Source organism: Nicotiana tabacum, chromosome 17 (assembly GCF_000715075.1).
Source record: "Nicotiana tabacum cultivar K326 chromosome 17, ASM71507v2, whole genome shotgun sequence".
Lineage (NCBI taxonomy): Eukaryota > Viridiplantae > Streptophyta > Magnoliopsida > Solanales > Solanaceae > Nicotiana > Nicotiana tabacum.
The window spans coordinates 145,219,576-145,242,602 of record NC_134096.1 but is presented as its reverse complement, the minus strand read 5'-3'; the positions used below and the strand labels follow the sequence as shown (position 1 = coordinate 145,242,602).

The 23,027-nt window shown below is 36.5% G+C and overlaps 3 protein-coding genes across 9 annotated transcripts; 2 read left to right on the top strand and 1 right to left on the bottom strand.

The window, feature by feature from the left end:
- The first annotated feature begins 771 nt into the window (after positions 1-771).
- On the top strand, positions 772-1,533 carry LOC142172158 (secreted RxLR effector protein 161-like). The gene is made up of 3 exons (XM_075235941.1): positions 772-1,007; positions 1,113-1,247; positions 1,437-1,533. The coding sequence occupies exons 1-3, from the start codon at positions 772-774 to the stop codon at positions 1,531-1,533; spliced, it is 468 nt and encodes a 155-aa protein (XP_075092042.1).
- Positions 1,534-9,325: 7,792 nt separating this feature from the next.
- LOC107759671 (scarecrow-like protein 15) lies at positions 9,326-11,477 on the top strand. The gene has a single exon (XM_016577663.2). It carries the CDS (start codon positions 9,618-9,620, stop codon positions 11,244-11,246), a length of 1,629 nt encoding a protein of 542 aa, XP_016433149.1. The 5' UTR covers positions 9,326-9,617; the 3' UTR covers positions 11,247-11,477.
- Positions 11,478-12,831: 1,354 nt separating this feature from the next.
- Positions 12,832-20,826, bottom strand: LOC107759670 (G-box-binding factor 1). 7 transcript variants are annotated; one of them, XM_016577658.2, is made up of 13 exons: positions 20,543-20,681; positions 18,872-18,955; positions 18,666-18,789; positions 18,446-18,493; positions 18,255-18,341; positions 18,041-18,142; positions 17,765-17,925; positions 17,628-17,682; positions 17,469-17,517; positions 17,185-17,390; positions 16,226-16,303; positions 13,521-13,646; positions 12,832-13,202 (listed from the first exon to the last, which is right to left on the bottom strand). In XM_016577658.2, the coding sequence occupies exons 3-13, from the start codon at positions 18,720-18,722 to the stop codon at positions 13,119-13,121; spliced, it is 1,053 nt and encodes a 350-aa protein (XP_016433144.1). In that variant the 5' UTR covers positions 18,723-18,789; positions 18,872-18,955; positions 20,543-20,681; the 3' UTR covers positions 12,832-13,118. The 7 variants fall into 7 exon arrangements, with proteins under 7 accessions (XP_016433144.1, XP_075091343.1, XP_075091344.1 ...); XM_075235242.1 differs by having other exon boundaries at positions 18,053-18,142; XM_075235243.1 differs by having other exon boundaries at positions 17,765-17,922; positions 18,053-18,142.
- Positions 20,827-23,027: the final 2,201 nt, after the last annotated feature.

Below are 23,027 nucleotides of genomic sequence, written 5' to 3'. Positions count from 1 at the left end.
TTTATGGTGCTAAACAAGTTGGTCAAGAAGGACCTGGTTCGCGGCCTGCCCAACTCAAGCTTCAAGGATCACAAGGTGTGCGATGCATGTGTAAAAGGAAAGCAAGTCAGATCTTCTTTCAAGCCCCAAAAGGAAGTCAGTACCTCAAGGCCACTTGATCTCCTTCATATGGATCTAGGTGAACCTATGAGAGTGCCAAGTAGAGGAGGAAAGAAGTACATCTTTGTTAATGTGGATGACTATTCCAGATTCACCTGGACTCTGTTTCTCAGGTCCAAGGATGAAACATTTGCTCCGGTTTCTCGAATTGAGGCAATCAGAATCCTCATTGCCTTTGCGTCTCATATGGAACTCAAATTGTTCCAAATGGATGTCAAAAGTGCATTTCTGAATAGCTTTCTAAGAGAAGAAGTCTTTATCAAGCAACCTCCTGGATTTGAGAATCTTGAACATCCTGAGCATGTTTTCAAACTTGACAAGGCACTATATGGGCTAAAGCAGGCTCCTCGTGCTTGGTATGAAAGGTTGTCCAAAATTCTTCTAGAAAATGACTTTACAAGAGGAAAAATTGACAACACCTTATTTCTTAAGAAACAAGGGAGCAACCTGCTCATTGTGCAAGTCTATGTTGATGACATCATCTTCGGAGCAACAAACGATTCATTATGTGAGGAATTTGCAAAACTTATGGGAAGTGAGTTCGAGATGAGCATGATGGGGGAATTGAATTTCTTCTTGGGTCTATAAGTCAGGCAAACTCCTCGGGGCACAATGATAAGTCAGCAAAAGTACATCATTGATACACCTATTTCTACTGCCACTGCCACTCGCCTGGATATGGATGAACCTGGTTCTCCTATAAACGAGACTATGTATAGAGGCATTATTGGGTCACTTATGTATCTCACAGCAAGTAGACCAGACATTATTTTCAGTGTGGGACTCTGTGCCAAGTTTCAATCCAATCCAAAGGAGTCTCATCTGAAGGCTGCAAAGAGAATTCTGAGGTATCTCAAAGGAACGCAGGACCTGGTTCTCTACTATTCCTCAGGAGATAACTTTGACTTGATAGTGTATGCTGATGCTGACTATGCTGGTTATCTGGTGGATAGGAAAAGCACTTCTAGTATGACACATTTTTTGGGTTCGTGCCTAATCTCATGGGGGACAAGAAAACAAAACTCAGTGGCCCTTTCAACTGCTGAAGCTAAGTATGTGGCAGTTGTCTCATGCTGTGCACAACTCCTGTAGATCAAGCAGCAGCTAAAAGATTTCGGTGTATTTTCTGATTGTGTGCCCTTACTGTGTGACAATACAAGTGCACTCAACATGGCCAAGAATCCAGTTCAATATAAAAGAACAAAGCACATCGATGTGCGACACCATTTTCTCAGAGACAATGTTAAAAAAGGGCTCATCTGTATGAAATTTTGCAGCACAGAGGATCAGATTGCAAACATATTCACCAAAGCACTAAGCGGAGAACACTTTGAGAGGAATCGCTTAGCGCTAGGGTTGATAAAACCAAGCTGAGGACCTTGTCCATCGATGATTGGCTATGAAAGAAATTTACAGGTAAATTAGCTAAAAAAGTATTTTCTAGCAAAGTCTAACTCATCTCTATACCATTGCAGGTAGACACGCATGACGATTATAGAGCAAACAAGTAGCCGGTGATATCGCATTTCAGTCAAAAGGATGAAGTCCATATTTACAAAATCTGTCAGGGAACCTGGTTCCTTTGACACATGTTAGTAGTTTCTATGTACTCTCATCCACATCTTTTTAACGGCTGAAATGGTGCCACGTCATTAAAATGTCAATCTTTCCTTTCTTTTTTTTGGGAACTCAAGCGTCCCACTCGTTATGAAATGACCCGTCTACCCGACTTGATACCATGTTCCTGACCAGTCCCTCACCCCTCTTAAATAACCTCTCTCACGGTCACTATCATAATTGTTCACATCAAAGCCAAAAATTCCCCTTTCCTTCAAACCAAATACTCTCTTCCTCCATCAAACACTCACTATCCTCCACCATGTCAGAAAATCTAGAAACTCAAATTGTTCCAAGCATTGTCCCCATTGTGTCATCACCCATTGAAACCCCAGTGCTAGAACCTACAATCCCTACACCATCTAGTCCAAACTCTAAGCTAGAGTCACAACTACCTACTGGTTCCTCTCCAACTCAGTTAAGCACTGGCTCTCATAGGAGTCGCAAAACCTCGACTCCCAAAAAATTTGTGACAGCAACCTCTCCTTGTCTCGTCGGAAAAAATGGTAGAAACAGATACAGTGGCGGAAAAAGACAATCAGGAAATTTTTAGTCGACTAGTGGAAGAATCTTCTGAGATGCAAGGAGTGGGTTGTAACAATGATGAATCGTCAAAGACTAACCCAAGTTTTGATTTGAATGTCGCCGAGTCTACAGGTAATGCTCTTCTTATGTCTTCTGAATTTACTTTGGGTTTGCAAGAACAAGAGGCCATAGAGAATATGTTGTCAATCGCTGTTTAAGGCTGTGTAGTTGGTGAGTATGAAGGCGTGTCTGAAATAAATGGGTCTAAGGGGGAAGGTGATAGTGTACTGGTAGAGGAAAGGGAACTGGTGCCTATGAAAAATTTGGCACCCGACAGTACTACTGGGGAACTTCCTGAGGGACCTGATCCCTCCACACAAGAGGAGCACTATGATCCTACTTGGGATGAAACTCCCTGTTCTTCTAAAGAACTAGGTCAGTACTGATCTCGCTCCCTCTTCTCATTTCTATGCTGAGCCATGGGCCATTGTTCCTCCCAAGATGAGATCTTTGTCTGAGGAGGAAAACAAAAGGAGTGAAGATGACTATGACAATGTGGCTCTTGCGAGCTTCATCAGGGAAAGGAGTAGTCAAGAAACTCCCCAAGAATCAACTTCCAAGAGACCTATTACTAGGTTACAGAAGAAGGAAGAACTTGAGTCAGTTTTAAGGAAAAGCAAAAAGAAAAAGAAGAAGAGGAGATTGGTGAAAGATGAAAAGGTTGAAAATGAGAAGGTAGTGCCTCCTGCACTAGTCGTTGATGTTGATGATGAGGTAGAAAAGGAACCTGGTTCCTTGGTTCGTAAGACCTCAAAGAAACTTACTGTTCCAAAGTCCAAAAGTGAGTCATATGTGAGTGAAATGGACTTGAGCAAGGTTGAGGGTGAAACATCTTGTGAGAAATTAGTTGAGAAATCTAGTGTAGAGTTGGTTGAACAGGTGTCTGAGAAAAAAGTGTTTGAAAAATCTGGTGAGAAAAGAAAAAGTGCAAGACAATCATTGAAAAGGAAAGCCAGTGCTAGTGAAGAACCCGGTTCCTCCAAGAGGGCCAAGGTTGGTGCAACCCAGGATACTGGAAGGGAAAAACTAAGAATCCAAAAAGCACTATAGGTCCGTACATTTGCCCTCGATATTCTGGATATGTCAGGAATGCGCCAATTGGTGGAGATATATGAATTCCAATAGTGGACACATCTGTTCACAACTGACAATCCCAAGGTATATGAGGAAGAAGTGCGTAGCTTCTATGCTGACTTCTTCATAGTTGAGGATGATAACATTTGTCTGAAAGTGAACGGTGTTGATTTTGTGATGGACACTAGTGTACTGGGAGCCATTTTGGGCGTGCCCACTGATGGGATGTCATCCATTGAGGAGGTCTGCTCTACAAATTTCAGAAACGCTATTGTGAAGGATAAGGCAGTATATCAAGGGGAACGAGTACACAAGAAGGCCCTCCTTCCAGCCACAACCTCCATATTATGATCACTTTGATCATTTGCTCATTTTCTTCCTCGAGGATTTTTATCTTTAGAATTGATTGGTCTAACACGTTGCAAGCGTGTCTTAGACTCATCTGTTTTAATTGATTGTCATGTCGGGGTTTCAACTCGAATTGAAGCACTAGCAGCTGAAATATGTGACTTAGTCACCCTTGGTAGGTCAGTGAATGCATCGTGCAGTTGATTTGTAATATTTTGTAAATAAATTATCTTTTGAACCTCTTTATCCTATTGATTTGTTCGAGGATCTAAATGAGATAATAATAATGCATTCCAATCTATCTCCTATCAGCTGCTTATTTTCTCCCTCTAATGTTGGGTATATTGAATCATCAAAATGGCAATCAGAAAATCTTGCCATAAATAAATCTCCAATCATATATTCCAAATATTTTGTAATAGAAGGAGATTCACACCCAATATATATCCCCAACCTTCTTTGGAGACTCATCTTTGTGCATTATGGTGGAGCAATTGGAACATATATCGCACAACCAAAGATTCTAAGATGGGAAATATTTGGCTCCTGACCAAAAGACAATTGTAATTAGGAGAGTTTATGATAACGTGTGGGCCTTATCTGCACAAGTGTTGCTGCATGCAAAATAGTATGACCCTATACTGAAATGGAAAGTTTTGTTCTCATAGCAATTAATTGGAGGCGTTTGATCAATGATTCCGCTAGAACATTTTGAGTATGAACATGAGCAATCAGATGCTCAAATTTTATCTCAGTTGATATACAATAATCATTAAAGGCCTAAGATGTAAACTCACCAGCATTATGAAGACAAGTTGTCTTAATTGCATAATCTGAAATTTGTGCTCTTAACTTTATTATTTGAGCCAACAATCTCGCAAATGCCATATTGTGAGTTGATAATAAGCACACATGTGCCCATCTTATAGATACATCTACCAAAAATATATAATATCTGAATGGTCCACATGAAGGGTGAATGAGCCCACATATATCACCCTGTATACGTTCCAGAAATGCAGAGGATTCCATCATAACTTTAATCGATGGTCTAATAATTAATCTGCCTTGAGAATATGCAGCACAAGAGAATTCCTTATTTTGAAGAATCTTCTGGTTCTTTATTGAATGTCCATGCGAATTTTCAACTATTTTACGCATCGTAGTAGAACCAGGATGGCCCAACCGGCCATGCCAAATATTAAAATTATCTTGATCAGTAAACTTCTCCTTTACTATGAAATATGTTTCGGTCCTGCTAATACTTGTGTAGTATAAGCCGGAGGAAAGAGCAGATAACATTTCAGGCACATATTTCTTACCAGACATTAATGTGGTGATATAAAGATATTCAGTCTTTTCACAATTTATAATCTCAATATGGTAGCCATTTTTGTGAAAATCTTTGAAACTTAATACTCCCTCCGTCTCAATTTATGTGAACCCATTTGATTGGGTACGGAGTTTAAGAAAAGAGAGAAGACTTTTGAACTTGTGGTGTAAAATGAGGCACATATATTTTGTGTGGCTATAAATCATTGCATAAAGGTAAATTATTTCTAAATAAGGAAAGAGGTCATTCTTTTTTGTACGGACTAAAAAGAAAATAGGTTCACATAAATTAAAACAGAGGGAGTAAGTTTCTTTGAGATTTACAACAACATAGTGCTTCATCAATAACCAAATTTGTACCTCTTGGTAGTAATAAACTGGCTCTTCCAGAACCTTCAATTAATCTTGTGCTATCAGATATTGTATTAACACTGACTTCTTTCATTACCAAATAAGAGAAATATCTCTTATCTCTTAAAATAGTGTGTTATAGCACTATCCAAAGGGCATATATCATCTTTATTAATCTTGAAGACTTGAAAATTTTATATTCTTCATAAAAATACAAAAAGTACATCATAAGAAATATGAAAGACTAACAGAAAAGAAACATTAAGAACTACATTAGGAATGTAGAAACTAGCAACACATGATGCATTAGAAAAATACACATAAACTAGTTGCAAATATAAAATAAAAAATAACAACTTTTATTATAGCTTCATTTCTCAGTATGATTATTAGTTCTTCAGTCAATATCCTCAAAGAAGTCTCCAACTTCTAAATGAGTAATGTTTGCAAGGCCTCCAAAATCATCATCTTTATATGCAATATGTGCCTCATAATCATATTTGTTTGAGGGTAAATGAGTAATGTTTGCAAGGCCTCCAAAATCATCATCTTTATATGCTATATGTGCCTTAGAATCATATTTGTTTAAGGGACCTGCTTCATCATTATTTTGAAAGGTTAAGTGTGCCTCCATATTGTTTTCTTTCTTTCTGAGGGAGGCTTGATAAAGTTTGACAAAATGATCTGGCGTACGACAAATACGTGCCCAGTGACCTTTCATACCATATCGGTGGCACATATTAATTTTACCTTTTGAAGGATTAGTTTGAGAAGCCTTATTATTCTCCTGTTTATTTCTACCATAATAACGATAATTGTCTCGCTCCCTGCCACGTCCACGTCTACGACCATGATAAATATTTTATTTTCTTTGAGACTTATCATATGCTGCTACAACATTCACTTCCGGGAATAGAGCTGACCCAGTGGAACGGGTTTCATGATTTTTCATTAATAGAGTATTATTCTGCTCTGCAACAAGTAGGCATGTGATTAACTCAGAATATTTCTTAAAACTTTTTTCACGGTATTGTTGTTGTAGCACCACATTTAAGCGTGAAAAGTGGAAAATATTTTTTTCAATAAGTCATCATCTGTGACAGTGTCTCCACATAATTTTAATAGAGAACTTACTTTAAAAATAGCAGAATTATACTCACTTACGATTTTAAAGTCTTGCAACCTTAAATGTATCCACTCATACCGAGCTTTCAGTAATACCGTAAGTTTTAGGTGGTCATATCGATCCTTCAAATTAATCCATAATTCAAGTGGATCTTTTACAGTTAGATATTCAGTTTTTAATCCTTCATGTAGATGATGACGAAGGAAAATCATGGCCTTTCCTTTATCTTGATTTGATGTTTCATTTCCTTCTATAATAGTATTCCTAAGACCTTTAGCATCAAGGTGAATTTCAGCATCAAAGACTCATAATAAAGTAATGCCTAGTGCCAAGAATTCAAGCTTTGATAGGTTTGACATATTGAAACTAATCATAAAAGTAAATGGGTTAGAAATATAAAAAAAAAATTCAATGAAAATTAACTTGTAAAAACAAATCCAGACTGCTAATTAAGAAATTGATCATTTTAAACATGTACCATTAAAACAAAAAAGGAGAGGTGTAAGTAACATATAATGTATATGTCAAATAAGCATGAATTATTATGGAGCATATGAATAAACACAAAGAGATATATTCAGTATGGTAAAAGAAAAGCTTTTTATTATAAGCGAGGATTTGAGGAATAACTATATATGTTAATAAGAGTGAATACATTCAAATATTACTTTCCACCAATTGTAAAGTAATTTAAACTAGCTAGTACGTACAATTATCACTTTGTCACCTTGGTTATCACTATTTTTTTGTAAAATGACTTGAAGATAAATTTTGCTCTACACAAGTTCACACATATTTATTAAATTATTTTTGTTAGTTTAACACACTTAAATTCTATATATTATATTTTCTTTAACAATAAGCAAGGCAAGAGAACTTCAGTAACATGGCCAACTATAATAAATGCTTAACAATATATGAATTTATTAATAACAAGTATACTGGTGCATATATATTACCATAAACCAAAATGAATATATAGTGATATACCTGAAGGAGAATCGAATACAACTAGGATGTGATTGTGAAATTGAATGTGGCGAATCGTGTTGATAACGTGTTATGAGATAAAATAATTTAACAAAATAAAAAAACAATAAGAGAAGTAAAATTAAGAAGAGATGTAGTAGAACTCTTTTTTTTCTCTTTCTTGGGTGGTCTCTACCGATGTAAATTGTCATGCTTTAATTTTATAGGCAAGAAAGGGTAACTTAAAATCTATCTTGAATAGTGCAAAGATAGATATGTCGTAGGAAAATCCATCCTCACACTATTTACATCATGAAAATCCATCCATACACTATTTACAACTACTGCCTTTTTTTTTAGTTTCTAGGTTCATTTATAAACATGATCAGAGCGTCAAGAAAAATACGACTGAACTTTGAAAAATACTACCACAAGATACAAAAGTGTAACGAAGCATCATGTTAATTTGTCAATATGCACTACACATATACTGCCTTCGTTCCTTGAATATTCGATTTTCCAGTATCGTAGGAGCTCTTATCAAAGCTTAATATATATGTTCTCGAAACCCTACCTCTAAACTATATTCGATTTTCATTTTTTGTTTATAAATGTTTTTTTGTTTAAAGTATATATGGTAGACAACCTTTTATTTTTTATTATTTTAGGTGGAATTTTAGAGTAACAAAGGTTAGCGTGGCGTTTATTCGTGTCATAACCTAGTGCGAAAAATAGGACCTTCTGATTATTGTATATCTTGAACAATTCACATATAATTTAATTACTTTAATGTGACAATAATTTTGTAGCTTTAAGTTCCGTGGTAATAACTGAATTGATTTAACCTACCGCTAGATAAAAAATGCAGCTCAAATAAAAACCGGAAGTTAATTAATCATCACTTAATGCTACCTTAGCTTAATTACTCAACTATTTTCTTCTGAGAAGGTCTGTATATTAACTATTTCGCATCAATCGAATTTCCGTGCTATTGGCTTTAAGAAAGGAAGAGCAGAAAGCAGCGCAATACTTTTGAACAGATTGTTGTAATATAATACTTTGAATATATAGTCGAGTAATAACTTTAGGAAGACTTGTAATAACTTTGAAATGGATTAGTTAACTAAGAAGTGAAAAATAATACTATAACTTTACTGAGAAAGAGCTGCTATCTTGTTTCAACAACTATGCATTGTATTCGTTTTTCTTGTTTGACCTCTTTACTTAATTAACTTGCACACTTACACATATATAAATAAATAAATAAAAAAGAATAACTACGTACTTTGAATTAGTTAAAGGAAGGACAACACATTAAATCTGAAGACATGCTAACCAGTAATTAGATTGGTATGGGAAAATTGAACGTAAGAAATACTAATAAAGTGTTTGGAAAAGAATAGAAAAGCCTTCTTTTTCCCTTTCTTTCTTTCAAGTACAAAAATAAAGACTTCACATACACACCTCTAATCTTACAAAAAGATAAATCAATCACTTGAGACTCGTGTCCTGCATGTTCCTATCCCTACAACACATACATGCATGCTATGCATTAAATCATACCCATCCCTTGATTACTGGCGGAGCCACCTTATCAAAAGATGTGTCAAATGACATCCTTTCGTTCAGAAAATTACACTATATAATTAAATAAAAAATATTAAAATTATATATTAGTACTATATTTTGTCTCGGCCCTTTTTACCTGTTTATATTTTAATACCTCTTGGTAAAAAATTTTGATCGGCCACTATTAAAGGCAACTTGAATCCCATGCATGCAATTAGGCCCGCACGCACGCAAAGATAAAAAGGCAGCAATCATCATCCTCCCAAAAAGCCTCCATTTTCTCTCAAAGTTTTCAGAGCCATTGAAGAAAGTAGAAGGGAAAGCTAAAAAGAACACACCCCACACAAAGTCTTCTTCTATTAAAGCAACTACAAACCATACGCACTACAAACACTCGCGCAAAAAATAATTCACTCACCTGTTAGTTACATAGTCTTTAGAGACTTTGGCTACGGTTACCAATAATCTTCTCTCTTTTTTCAGAGAAATGAAAGTGCCCTTTTCCTCTAATGACAACGTGAGTTCAAAACCATTGATTAGCAATAACAACAACAACAATCTCCAGAACGCTACTTTTCCGGCCGCCACCAACGGCCCTAACTTGTGCTACGAGCCCAAATCAGTCCTCGAACTCCGCCGCAGCCCCAGCCCTATCGTCGAGAAGCAGGTGATAACAAATCCCGATTTCTCCGCCCTTTGCGGCGGCGACGATCCTCTCCAGCTAGGAGATCATGTTCTGAGCAACTTCGAAGATTGGGATTCTTTGATGAGAGAACTTGGGTTACAAGACGATTCTGCTTCACTTTCAAAATCTAACCCTCAACTCAGCCTTACACAAAGCGAGTCGCTGACTCAGTTCCATAACCTCTCCGAATTCTCAGCTGACTCGACTCAGTTCCCTACATCTGATTTTTCTTTCTCCGAGAATTTCCCTCAGCAATTTCAATCGGTGAATCAGGGAAATTACATTAACGCCCTTGATCTCTCCGGTGATATCCACCAGAATAATTGGAACGTAGGATTTGATTACGTGGATGAGCTCATTCGTTTCACTGAATGTTTCGAAACCAACGCTTTCCAGCTCGCACATGTGATACTGGCACGGCTCAATCAACGGCTCAGATCCGCCGCCGGAAAACCTCTTCAACGAGCTGCCTTTTACTTCAAGGAAGCACTTCAAGCCCAACTCGCCGGGTCAACTCGACAGACTCGCCCTGCCAGCTCATCCGACGTGATTCAGACCATCAAATCCTACAAAATTTTCTCAAACATATCTCCAATCCCTATGTTCTCCAGCTTCACGGCGAACCAAGCCGTACTCGAGGCAGTCGACGGCTCGATGCTAGTCCACGTCATCGACTTCGACATCGGACTCGGAGGCCACTGGGCTTCCTTCATGAAAGAGTTAGCCGATAAAGCCGAGTGTCGTAAAGCCAACGCGCCGGTTCTTCGAATTACGGCTCTAGTCCCTGAAGAGTACGCTGTGGAATCGAGGTTAATCAGAGAAAATTTAACACAATTTGCTCGTGAACTCAATATCGGTTTCGAAATAGATTTTGTTCTAATTCGAACTTTCGAGTTGTTATCCTTCAAAGCAATAAAGTTCATGGACGGGGAGAAGACAGCGGTGCTTTTATCCCCCGCTATCTTCCGGCGGATCGGGTCAGGGTTTGTTAACGACCTCCGTCGTATTTCCCCTAACATGGTGGTACACGTGGACAGCGAAGGGCTGATGGGTTACGGAACCGCGTCGTTTCGTCAGACGGTGATTGATGGGTTGGAATTTTACTCTACGTTGCTGGAATCACTAGAAGCAGCAAATATCGGTGGCGGGAATTGTGGGGATTGGATGAGGAAAATTGAGAATTTCGTGCTGTTTCCGAAGATAGTGGAGATGGTGGCGGCAGTAGGGCGGCGAGGAGGTGGCTCGTGGAAGGATGCGATGGTGGCTGCCGGATTCCGGCCGGTGGGATTAAGCCAGTTTGCGGATTTTCAAGCGGATTGTTTGTTGGGGAGAGTACAGGTTAGGGGATTCCACGTGGCGAAGAGACAAGCGGAGATGTTGCTGTGCTGGCATGATAGGGCCCTAGTAGCCACGTCAGCTTGGAGGTGTTAATAATAAAAACTACTAACCCTAAACTAGTTGTAATAATAGCAGTGATTTCAATCTTTAGCTATATGGTTTTAGTTTTAGGGGTGGGGGTAGCATAACAACAGATAAAACTCAAAAGAAACTTTAAGAAGCATGTTTTTTTTTTTTTGCTTTTTTGTTTTTTTCAATTGTGTTGGTACTATCTTTTTTTGTAATTTTGTAGCTTAATTTCGAGTGTCAGGTTGGTCTCTCTAATTAGTGGATAAATGCAATGTGTAACTTTTTCGCTGTTAATTTCAAAGAAATTTCCCTGCGCATCACCATGTTTGTTCTTTTCCATGAAAAAAACATCGTCATGTTCAATTAGGAGTAATAGGATTGTGACTTGTGAATTATTCCGAGAAATTTCATTAAAAGATAAAGTTAAACCTATGTATAGTCAAATCGGGTAGATTCGATAAACTAGCTGCCGACTAGTAATAATTCAATCAACAAACAATTCAAACCAAAAAATGAAAAAATGAAAGTCGTATGAGTTCACAAATACTCTCTGGCTAAAAAATAAAAATAAAAATATCAAAATAGTTTTAATAATTCAATAATTTTATTACTTCAATCCGAAATTTTTAGTTACTTTGACTGGATGAGTTCTAGCGAAGGAATAATTAAGTCTAGGAGAAGCACTGAAGCAGTATGGTATTACAACATAATAAGTTAGCGTTTGGACATAGATTTGATTGTAACTTGAAAAAAGAGTTTTTGAAGTTGTGTTGAAAAATAATTTTTGAAAGTTGAAGTTGTTTGGACATACATTTTATTTGAAGAAAAGTTAAGTTTTATGAGTGGAAGAAAAAATTTCACCCAAAAACTGACAGTTTTTGGGAACTTGGGAATTTTTGAAATTTCTTGTCTCAAAACATGATCATATTTCATAAACAAACAATATTTTCAATTTTTAAAAAAAAATAAAGACAAAATATATGGCTAAACGGGAGCTTAGTCATCTAAAAAATATTGCAGACAATTACATAAAGTCGTAAACAGTATTTTAAAGTATTACCAGAAGGTTTAAGTTAAATATGTACCGATATGAAAATAATTTACACTATTAATTTAACCATTATAACAAGTAATGACCAATTACTCCCTCTGCCTCAGATTATTGTCGTGTTTCTCTTTTACACGCTCCTTAAGAAAAAATTAATTAGAACGAGCTTGGACTATTTTACCCTTATTTATATTTTAAAATATAATCTCTCTTCATTGAATATTTACTCTATTTAAGTACTATCTACATCTTCAATAACAATTAATGTTAAGGGTAAAATGGAAAAAATATAATTTATTTTATCTTAAACTTTAAAAATGACAAATAATAATTTTAGACAATTATTTTTAGAAATCATGACAGATAATTTAAGACGGAGGGAGTACTGCTTGCCGTAGACATTCCCCCCTCCCAAAAAAAAAAAACATATACCAAAAGTATTCTTATCTCATGTAAATAGACTCCGAGTTGAAGAAAATGACAATATAAAATTTATATAACCAACTCTAGTTAGTTTAGAATTAAAAAATAATTTGCTATTTTTCTCATATTTCAAAGATATTCCCTGCCAAAATCTCATCCACATTCAATGCAAGAAACTTTAAAAATATCCAATGAAAATGAAACAGTACTCAATGGTGCACTGACTTCTTCCAGGTAATTTAACAAGAGCACAGAACACTGGGGTTACAATTAGAAAATAAATGTTTTAGTCACACTCAAAAAGGGTTAAAGGTATAGGTTAGTAGGACAACAAACATTTCTGCACCTAGAAGCAATGAATTCTTTTGGCTCCTGAAATATTTGTGAGCACTTAAATCACCTACTACTCAGTGTCTGGCTTTTCCTTAACTAGCTTCCTCATGAGTGGCATTGCCGTTGCTCTCTAGCTTAGACACAGCATCTGGCCCACATAAACGCGTTAACTCTTCCTGTTTTACCACCATATTCCAGCAAATATCAGTACTTTAATTTCATCTTTCTCCTTCACAACTGCTTCGTCAGGTTAAAAAGAAATCCTTTGCAAGGGAAAAAAAGTAGCACTACAAAACAAGATTCTACGATACTAATTGCCTCACATTAGTTATAACAAAATGCTATTCGTGAAGCAGCATCACACTATCCCTATAAAGTGCAAAGGTAAATGAGGGAAAGGAAAAAGGGGATGACATGAAGAGGGTACTTGAGAATATTACCAAATATCAAGGAGGATAAGCAATTAGAGGAACACTTAACAAGGTATTAAGTACCTTTATCAAACTATTCTCTGAGGTAAGCTTCTCACATTCCTCAGAGAGCCGTTGGAGCTCATCTTTGAGTGAATGATTCTCGCTGCTCAAAGCTTCTACCCTACGCTGCAGCTCTTCACACTCAGCCTGCAAAAATAAGAAACAGAAAACAACATGACTGCCAGAAAATCTAAAGGAAATTTTGAGTACATTTTGGATTCCAGAAATTGGAGCAAGCAAACAATCAAACCGCCCATGAACATTATTAAGAACTAAAATCAGCTTGTTTGCTATCCTGCTGGAATTCTGGTTGCTGTTGTGACATGAATGGAAAAGAGTATCATGTTTTTGTGTCGGCTGAGGTACAAGCTTGATGTGCACGGGAAGAATTTTTACACTTAGTCACCAGTTGTAACTCCTTTCTAAACTGACGTCATATACAAGGACAGGAAAAGTCCACATACAGTAAGATGAACTCCTAAAATGGAAAGCAGCCAATTCCTTTGTTTCTTGGCATTAATTTAATGACGCTTCCCATCACTTCATGTAACCATTTAATTTAACTAACAACTATCATTAGGAGAAAACAGTAGCTGACTACTGCATCTGGGTGAATTTTTTCTTCTTTATCTTTCTCCTTTTGAGTGGATACACTTAGGTTATGCATCGATCCCCAATGACATGAGAAATAATAATGGGTATTTACACTTCTATCCAGTTATCCACTTCCTATTCAATTAAGCCCATCAAGATTCATGGTCATATATGTTTTTATTTGTCACTAAATAGTTTTCTGGTTCGAGCTGTTTTGCCTAGAACAATTGCCTTTCCAGGAGCTCAAGGGCTAAAAGGTATTTTCAAGAGCGTAACTGATAGGTAAAGGAGAGTATATTTTACATTAGTGGCTACATTTACCCAACCATGTCTCTCAAATATACGAGTATTTATTACTCCCTACGTTGACATAATATGTCTTAGCTAGGAAGATTACGGAACAGTTTCACAAAAGGGTCAGTAGTTATAATTAACAATTAAGTCTATAAGGTGAGAGGACAAGAATATTAAGAGATCGTTTGGTACGCGGACTAACTTATTCCGGGATTATAATCCTGGGACTATAATCCCTAGACTAATTTATCCTACCTGGGAGGTGGGATAAAATAATACCAAATTTGATGGGATAAGGTGGGATAAGATGGGATATCCAGGATTAAGTCTGGGACTAAGTTTATACCATGTTTCGTTTACGGTATAATTTTATCCCGGAATAAATTTATACCATCAACCAAATATGGTATAAATTTAGTACAATACTTTATTCCACCTTATCCCGCGTACCAAACGACCCCCAAGTATTGACTAAGGGTCCATAAAAGAGATTGAACTAGGATTTGATATAAGATTCTCTTTGGAAAGGGTTAGACATAGTTGGGACAGACTTACTTTTGAGAACAGGTAATCAGCCTTCAAGAGGATGGTGATTTAAGGGAGACCGTCTATAAGTGGTTTGTATTACGTGACATTTGATATGAATGCATCTCCTGTTGCTTTTTCACATTATATTCCATTTTTGGTACATACCATCCGTTAATTTGTCTTCTACAACTCGAAGAAATTTTCTCACATGTGCTTTACATTGTCTTCGACAAGAGTGGGTCGCTCTAGTGGTGAGCACCTTCCACTTCCAATCAAGAGGTTGTGAGTTCGAGTCACCCCAAGAGCAAGGTGGGGAGTTCTTGGAGGGAGGGAGCCGAGGGTCTATCGGAAACAGCCTCCCTACCTCAGGGTAGGGGTAAGGTCTGCGTTCACACTACCCTCCCCAAACCAAGGTCTGCGTACACACTACCCTCCCCAAACCCCACTAATGGGATTATACTGGGTTGTTGTTGTTGTTGTTGTTGCTGTGCTTTACATTGTCTTCACGAATTGAAATAATAGAGACACCAGATTTTGTTCTTTCAGAGGAAAAGAGAAAACACTAAAGAACGTTACAGTTACTAGGGCCTTAAAACACTATCTGCAGATTAGAGCATGATATGCCGATATCACATCGAATTGCATTCCCGATTCTTATTTATACCGGAGACCATTTCATAAAGGTGACACAATGTGTTTCAATCAACTAGAAAAATTCATCATCATAAGATATTAATGATTTGGTTGAAACAAGGAACTTGAAGCATCAGTCTAAGTTAATGTGGCTAGACGAAAATGCAAAAAGATCAGTGTGCCATATGATGGCGTAAAACAGAATGATCTTTTTTTTTAAATAACCGTGATGTCAGGGCCAACTTGTACGAACCTCGACTAATTCCACGGGATACCTGTCACCTCCCACCAGCAACAGGTACCAGGTAACTCCATCCACCAAGGTTTGGATAGATGGGATGAAATTACCTTGTATTTGTGCATCCGCTAGGTTTTGAACCTGAGACCTCATGTTCTCACCCCACTTTATTGACCACTAGGTCACTCTTGGATGCGTAAAACAGAATAATCTTAAGGCTTTATATTGGTGTAGAGACTATAGACCCCATCATTGTCTTTAAGAGCTGCTTTTATTTATTATTAGAAATAAATTTGGGGACCTCTGCTTGAAACCAGATGTCTGAGTCTAAAGCCATGTGGAGAAGAATCTATATGGCTCATATAATAGAAGACATATACTCAATTCTGACTGGTAAAAGACGGAAAGAGTAACATTATCTACAAAGAGTAACTCATACCTGCTTGCGTAGCCTTGACCTCCTAGCTGACTCCCTATTAGATTGCTTTCTCTTTTGTCTTTTAAGTTCACGTTCGTCCTGTCAAAGCGAGGGTTACAACGAAATCTATCAACAAAAAGAAACAGAAAAACGATGATAACAGGGCTATAACCCCATCATTGATTGTGTACTTGCTCTGGCACATAAAAAACGAACGGGAACTATCGACCTATGGAATATGGAAAAGTGCCTTTTGTGTCTTACATAATTTACTGCTCTACCTGAAAGATCCATGAAAGTTTTTTGGGGGGTGGCAGCGGCGGTGTTATAAAGTAGAACCATGAACTTCAAACAAGCACAAGATGCTGCTATATCCAGAGATACAGAAAAAATGAGATGGAACCATGTTCAAGAACTAATGATACAAGGAAGTTCAGTTTTATAATCCCTTTCAAACTATATGAAGGTTTAAATAATTTTAATGCAAAAAACTTGATAAGAAAATCGAATCCTACAAACAGGTAATTTTAACCCATAAAGAATGAAACCAGCATAGCTTCAGGAGTTTTCTGGCTTATTTTAAGTTGGAGCTGTTTCTGGACCCACCAAATTAAAACACCTGAAGCCTTGTAAAATCAGAGTGTTGAGTGCTTTTAAGAGTTCTCCAGGTTGTGATCTTTCTTCGCTCACAATTGTGAAACTAAAAAATTCACAAATTAGTCTTTTTAGCCACTTATTTTACATCTATTCATGGAACTCTCTATGTTAAGACTCAAGATACACCGACAATTAGGGTTATGAGAGAAAATATTCCACCTTAAGTGATACCATCTGCTACCAGATGGGTGGAATATATGCAGCTTTTTACAGACAAGCAGTTAGACTGGAGAATTTGAAGTACAGAGTACACAAACTAATCTGGTCAAAAATGACAGTACTGATTTCAGTGAGTGAAAAAAGCTAAAGAAAAGAAAATGTACCTGAACCCATTGATCATTCATCCTTCCTTCATGTCCTATAACTGGACCATTCACATTTGGCTGTATTATGATCGCTCCAGGACCGGCAGATGATGCATTCCACACATCCATTCCAATATTTAGGTTAGTTGCATGCACAGTGACAGGATTTGCATGCATAGAGGTCTGGTAATTCGCTGTTGTGGGATTATTCTGCGCACTGGCTCCTGATAATCGCCAGATTTAGAAACTCGGTTATTGAAAGTAAGAATGTCAGAACCGAGAAGAAAGGTCACAGAAGTTACCATCGGCAAGCATTTGATCAAAGCTTCCCTTCTTGCTTGCAGCAAATTCCTGAGATTACATATTATCAAAAAAAAAAATCAACTAGCAATCATAGGACTCGCGATCTCCATAGTATGTAAATAAAGAAAAAAGGTGGTTAGATTGATCTGAATACTCACGTGGTTATCATTTTCATCATTTGTATCTGATGTACCTTCACTTCTGCTGTCATCACTGTTCAAGAAAATATATTCCACTTAGATGCATGACTGATCAAAAAAGAAGAATTTATGGAAAATGTGATACAAAATCAGACCTTTGTGTGGCACCATCATTTCCAGAACCTGAAGCAACTTTCCCGCCGTCGCCCGCCTTGCCACCAGAACTGGCCTTTAACTTTTTGTTTGTACTCCGATCCTTTCCTTCAGGATCCTTCCCGTTTGATTCAAGGTTTGCCTGCACTGTGTTTGGAGTCTGCTGAAAAAACATGAACAAAGGTATTAACAAAAACTTCTTTTTTGTATTTTTTATTTTTTGAAGAAGAGGTAACTTCCTTTCACAGCTTTCAAATTCATAAGAACAAAGTACCGACAAGCTTGATTACCGCGGCCATGTTAGGATGAGCATAAACTCCGGCAGGAGGATATAAAGCTGGATATGGGACTGGAGTCCCATAAGGAGGCATAAGAGGATGCTGAAATATCACAAGGTGATCAGAGAAAGTACTATAGATAGGTTCTGAGATCATGTGATAGAAAAATCGTAAAGCAGGAAACTAAATAAATTAAGAATGGAAAATCAATTACCTGGCCTCCCCATAAGTATGGGTGGGGAGCAGGAGAAGCAACAGGTGAGGCAAAGAAGGGAGGAGTAGCTCCAGCGCTATAATAAGCCTAACCAGGAAAAGAGAATTAGTACTTGATAGACTAGAAAACTAGAACAATTATTCATCAGCATTCATGTTATTGGCTTAATCATTATGGAACTTAATATCAACCTGCATAGAGCTTGACCAATCAGGATATGAGGGTGTAGTTTGTGTCTCCTGATCAAACATTAGAAAACTTGTTAGCAGTGAGCCAATACATACATTAACACATCTGTGCACACACACATACACATACAGAGAGAGAGAGAGAGGAAGAGAGAGAACAGCACATGTTTAATGACTTATTAGCCGTAAATGTACAAAAGAAAAGAAAGAGAAGGAAAGGGACCTGAGTTGAAGCCGGTTTTGAAGGCTTTGTAGGGGTGCTCTCTTCCCCAGCTCCCATTGGGTCAATTGATTGTATACTCGGGTATCCACGTGAATAGTTCAGAAATGGTGTACTCGAATAAACGCTAGATAGATCATAAATAGGGAAAAGAAATTAGAACTCTTCCACTTTCTTTTTTTTGGATAAGTAGAAGTTAGAACTCCTACCATTTTCCACCTATAGAGATTATGCGGTCACTGTCATAGGAACAAGTATACAATTTGTTGCTTTTCTGATAAGCATAGAGATCACTGTGCCTCAAATCCACATTAGTTACGGTTGAGTTGATGTAAATAGAGGGCTTAAAAAATTATACTTGTAAATATATCGGTGTAAACTAGGTCATAAAACCTCCTGCCTAAGAACAAATCATCTTACCATGCATAATATAACAATGAGAAACAAATGTCATATTTCCTCTTTTTTGGTTTACACAAAAACCATTGAACTGTATCATCAAAAGGATGAAAGAAGCTGTAAAGCCATCAAAGATTAAATAATTTACAAATTCATGCAAAGCAATCTTTTAAATTTACGGTGCAATCTGTGTTACGCTGAATATAGAGAAATTGAAGCACAATTCTAGAGGGATGTACATAAGGCAAGTACTCATTTCAAACAAATAAATCTTACCAAAAAATATTAATGTATTTTCTTAAAGAAATTGCTATCTGGTACGTTTCCAAAGAAAACATTGTAGACTAATAGATTATCAAGAAAAGGAAAATCCTTTCCATGACTATATACAAGGGCGGAGCTATAATATTAGCTACAGGTTCTGAAAACCCAGTAGCTTTTGCTTCGACCACATACTTGTATTAGGAAAATCATTATATGTGTATAAATATTTAATTGCGAACACCATAGCTAAAAGGTGCTATGAGTTCAGAGGTATGTTCAGAAACCATGAACTTCAAATTCTAGTTCCTATATAATTAAATTTCAAAATATAAATAATGTCATCCATTAATCCAAAAGGTCAAGTCTTTCTTAATGGTCTCTAGTCCATACTTTTCTTGGGTTCAACATCACTTCCATGAAGACCAATTGCACCAAATACAATGGTTTACCATGAAGACCAAATTGCACCATAAATATTTGTTAATGTTAAATCTTACAATAAAATATATAGTTGGTGTTTTTACTTAAAGAATATTGCCAACATCTATGTACACCATCTTTAGGCACAATATTTCAGGTTGAAGTGTCCTCTCTATAGGACTATAGAGCTCTAGGGTTAATAGAACAAAGAAGTCGGAGACCGCCCACCCCTAATTAGAAATAATTCTCATCTGTAACATACTAACATGTACCAAAGAAAATAAGGGAGAAAGAGAGAAATTTGGAAAGTTCACTTAAAACCAGATAGAATAATTCCACTACCAGAAAGCAAGAAAAGATTTAAATCAAAGGCAATTAATTCATACTAATACAAAACTGGGCAAAGAATTGGGTTTTTCTTTTGTCAATTGAACAACTTAGTTGCAAGAATTTGTCTTCCAAGAAACCTTTTGGGACTTGCTAGATTGATTATTAAGCTCAAAAGACAGAAGTAAAGCTCAATTTCAAACATGACAGAGACCGAGTACACAAACCAAAAGGAAACCGCTAAAGACTAAAAGAGAGATCCCAAAGTTCAAAATTTTAAAACAGGATTAAAAAAATAACAACAAACAAATCATGTCTTAGTTAATTCTCTTGTAGTTGTCTGTCTCTGTGTGTGTGTGTGTGGAGTATTAGCATGTTAAGGCGCGTGCAAACACAAAGGCAAATAATCCATACCAAATTAGGAAGTAAGAAACAAAACAAAGAAAGAAGAGGTGGTGGGGGGAGCTGACCTGGGCCGTATTGGAAGAGGGGGATGTGAGGTGGAACAAGGAGGTTCCAAGTCGGCTAAAGTTTTGATTTTTTAACTTTACTTTTTTGGTTTCACGTTTTCTTCTTCTGCTTGTTGGTAAACAAGTGCTCCCTCAGGAGATTAAAGAAACTTTAGTAGGGTTAAGGTTGTCCTAATAATCTTGGTTCTTGGGTCTGAACAGAACACTGTGACAAAAAGAAGAAGAAGAAGAAGAAGAAAGTAGTTGCAGTTTCATACAGGGGGGAAACAGGAACAAGGAAGTCAGTTTTTGTCTTAACTATTTTCCTTTTTAAACAAAGACTTGCTAGTGTGTTACTCCTGTATATTTTACTTAAATTTTTGAATTTGTGTCCTAAAATAAGGTATATATATTTTATGTGGTTATAAATTATTATATAATAGTAAATTATTTTCAAATAAGGAAAGAAGTTATTTTTTTTGTACGAATTAAAAAAAAATAGGTTCAGATAAATTGAAACGAAGAAGTATATGTAAAATGGGATATAAGAAGTCTTGGGTTTAATTACCGGGGGCTGGACCAATGTGATAAAAGGAGGGAAGTAGTAGGGTTTGGGGAGAAAGGTGACACGTGAGGGGAAAAGAGAGTGTACAGTTGGCAATAGAAGAGTGGATAGGAATGACAGGGCAACAAAATTTTTGGATAACTTAACTTATTAATTTTCCCAACTGTAAGTCAGCTAAGCTAGCGTTTGGTCATAGATTCACAAATTTATTTTGAAAAATCTGTTTTAGGTGAAGTTTGGCTTGGAGATGAAAATGTGTTTGGACATACGTTTTCAAAATATATTTTCTAAATTTATTTTGGAAAAACATGTGTATTATTAGGGGTTTGGCCCAAAACCAGCTATTGAGCTGGTTTTGGGATTTGAAATTTGGCCAAAATATAAATAAAATCTATGCCCAAATCTGTATTTGTCAAATAAAACTCAAGTTTATTTTGGCAAAACCTATGGCCAAACGGTCCTTTTAAGTTTGTGTCCCCCTTTTTCCTTTTGCTTTCCCCTTCAAGTCTTTGGGTCATGTAGAGGCGGCGCCGTTTGGGTGTCTTAACATGTGAATTGTACCAATAGGCATTCATGTTTCAACTTAATTAAAAGTTTGATTAGGTTTTATTTCTAAAGAATTTACTTTGTCTCACTTCCTCAATTAATCTTCATATTAGCCTTGTTAAAAGAGAACTAATTTGTGTTTGAGCAATTTTTTTCACAGTCTTATGCATTCAGTTGAACCAATTTTATCTAAAAAGTTATTAATACTAGTTATATATTTCAATTACCGTAGGAAAGTTAAATATGTGTATATTAATTATGAAGATTCAGCAATAGAACATTGTTGTATAGGGGTCAAGGGAGTTTTTATGAACAAATTTATTATCACAATATTTCCACTCTAACTTTTTTTAACGATATGAAAGGCCTTGGTGTTCAAGCTTTCATGTCTATTACTTTGCCTTTGCATGTCACGTGATTTGACATATTATTTGTTGTTCAAGCCTTAATCACAATATTTCCACGCTCTTTACCTTTTCTTTTAAAAAGAGTTTGCTTTTATTTTGATTTGGCACACCAGCTCACTTGGCATATAGTTTAACTCTATTGAGCTTAAATTTGACTCATTTTGCAAAGTTCAACTAATCTAATCCCGATGATGTGCTTGGACTTATGTAATTTGGGAGCAATTGTTTTTAATAAAAAACTTAAATCCAAATTAGGTACGGTCTTTGTCCAAAAGGAGGCGGCAAACTGTGCTCAGTGCTCTATTGAACGTGACTTTGCAGCCACGGTTGTGCCGCAATTTAGTTGAATCAGCTCACACGAAATTATGGGTTTGTGTTCACAAACGTGATTAAGAAAATGAGGGCAATATGTGAGGAGAGACTAATGTGGTGAAAGCAAAAGTAGTACTTAATAAATTAAATTTTTATATACTGATAGTATATAATTTTTGCACGCTGTCATGTATAATTAAAGATAACTATCCATATTCAGTGAGTTATAACCCGAGGCAGTACCATTTTACAACAAATTAAATTATACTAATTTGTAAAAATGCTAATTTATACTATTAAGTATGATATAAGACAAATCCTAAAAGAATACCCCATTTGGTGGAAATAGGAGACAACCGAGAGAACTACAAGATTAGAGGACAGAGTAATGATCGCCAGAATATTGGGAAATTGTTGCGTACTGGAGTAGGGGAGGGAATGGTTGTTATTTTATTTTCATATATATAACGTACTACATTTGCCAATGTTTCTGAGACAAAATTTGCTTCGGCAATTAGTAATTTCATCAGGCAAAAGTCAGTTATATTTGGTCTGAAACTTAACAGTTTGAAGAGTTTCGTGCAAAAATATTAAATTGACTTGCGTGTCACGTCACCTTAACATAGAATTCAAACTTGAAGCTGATTTGGCACACCCAGTCACTTGACATCATTTG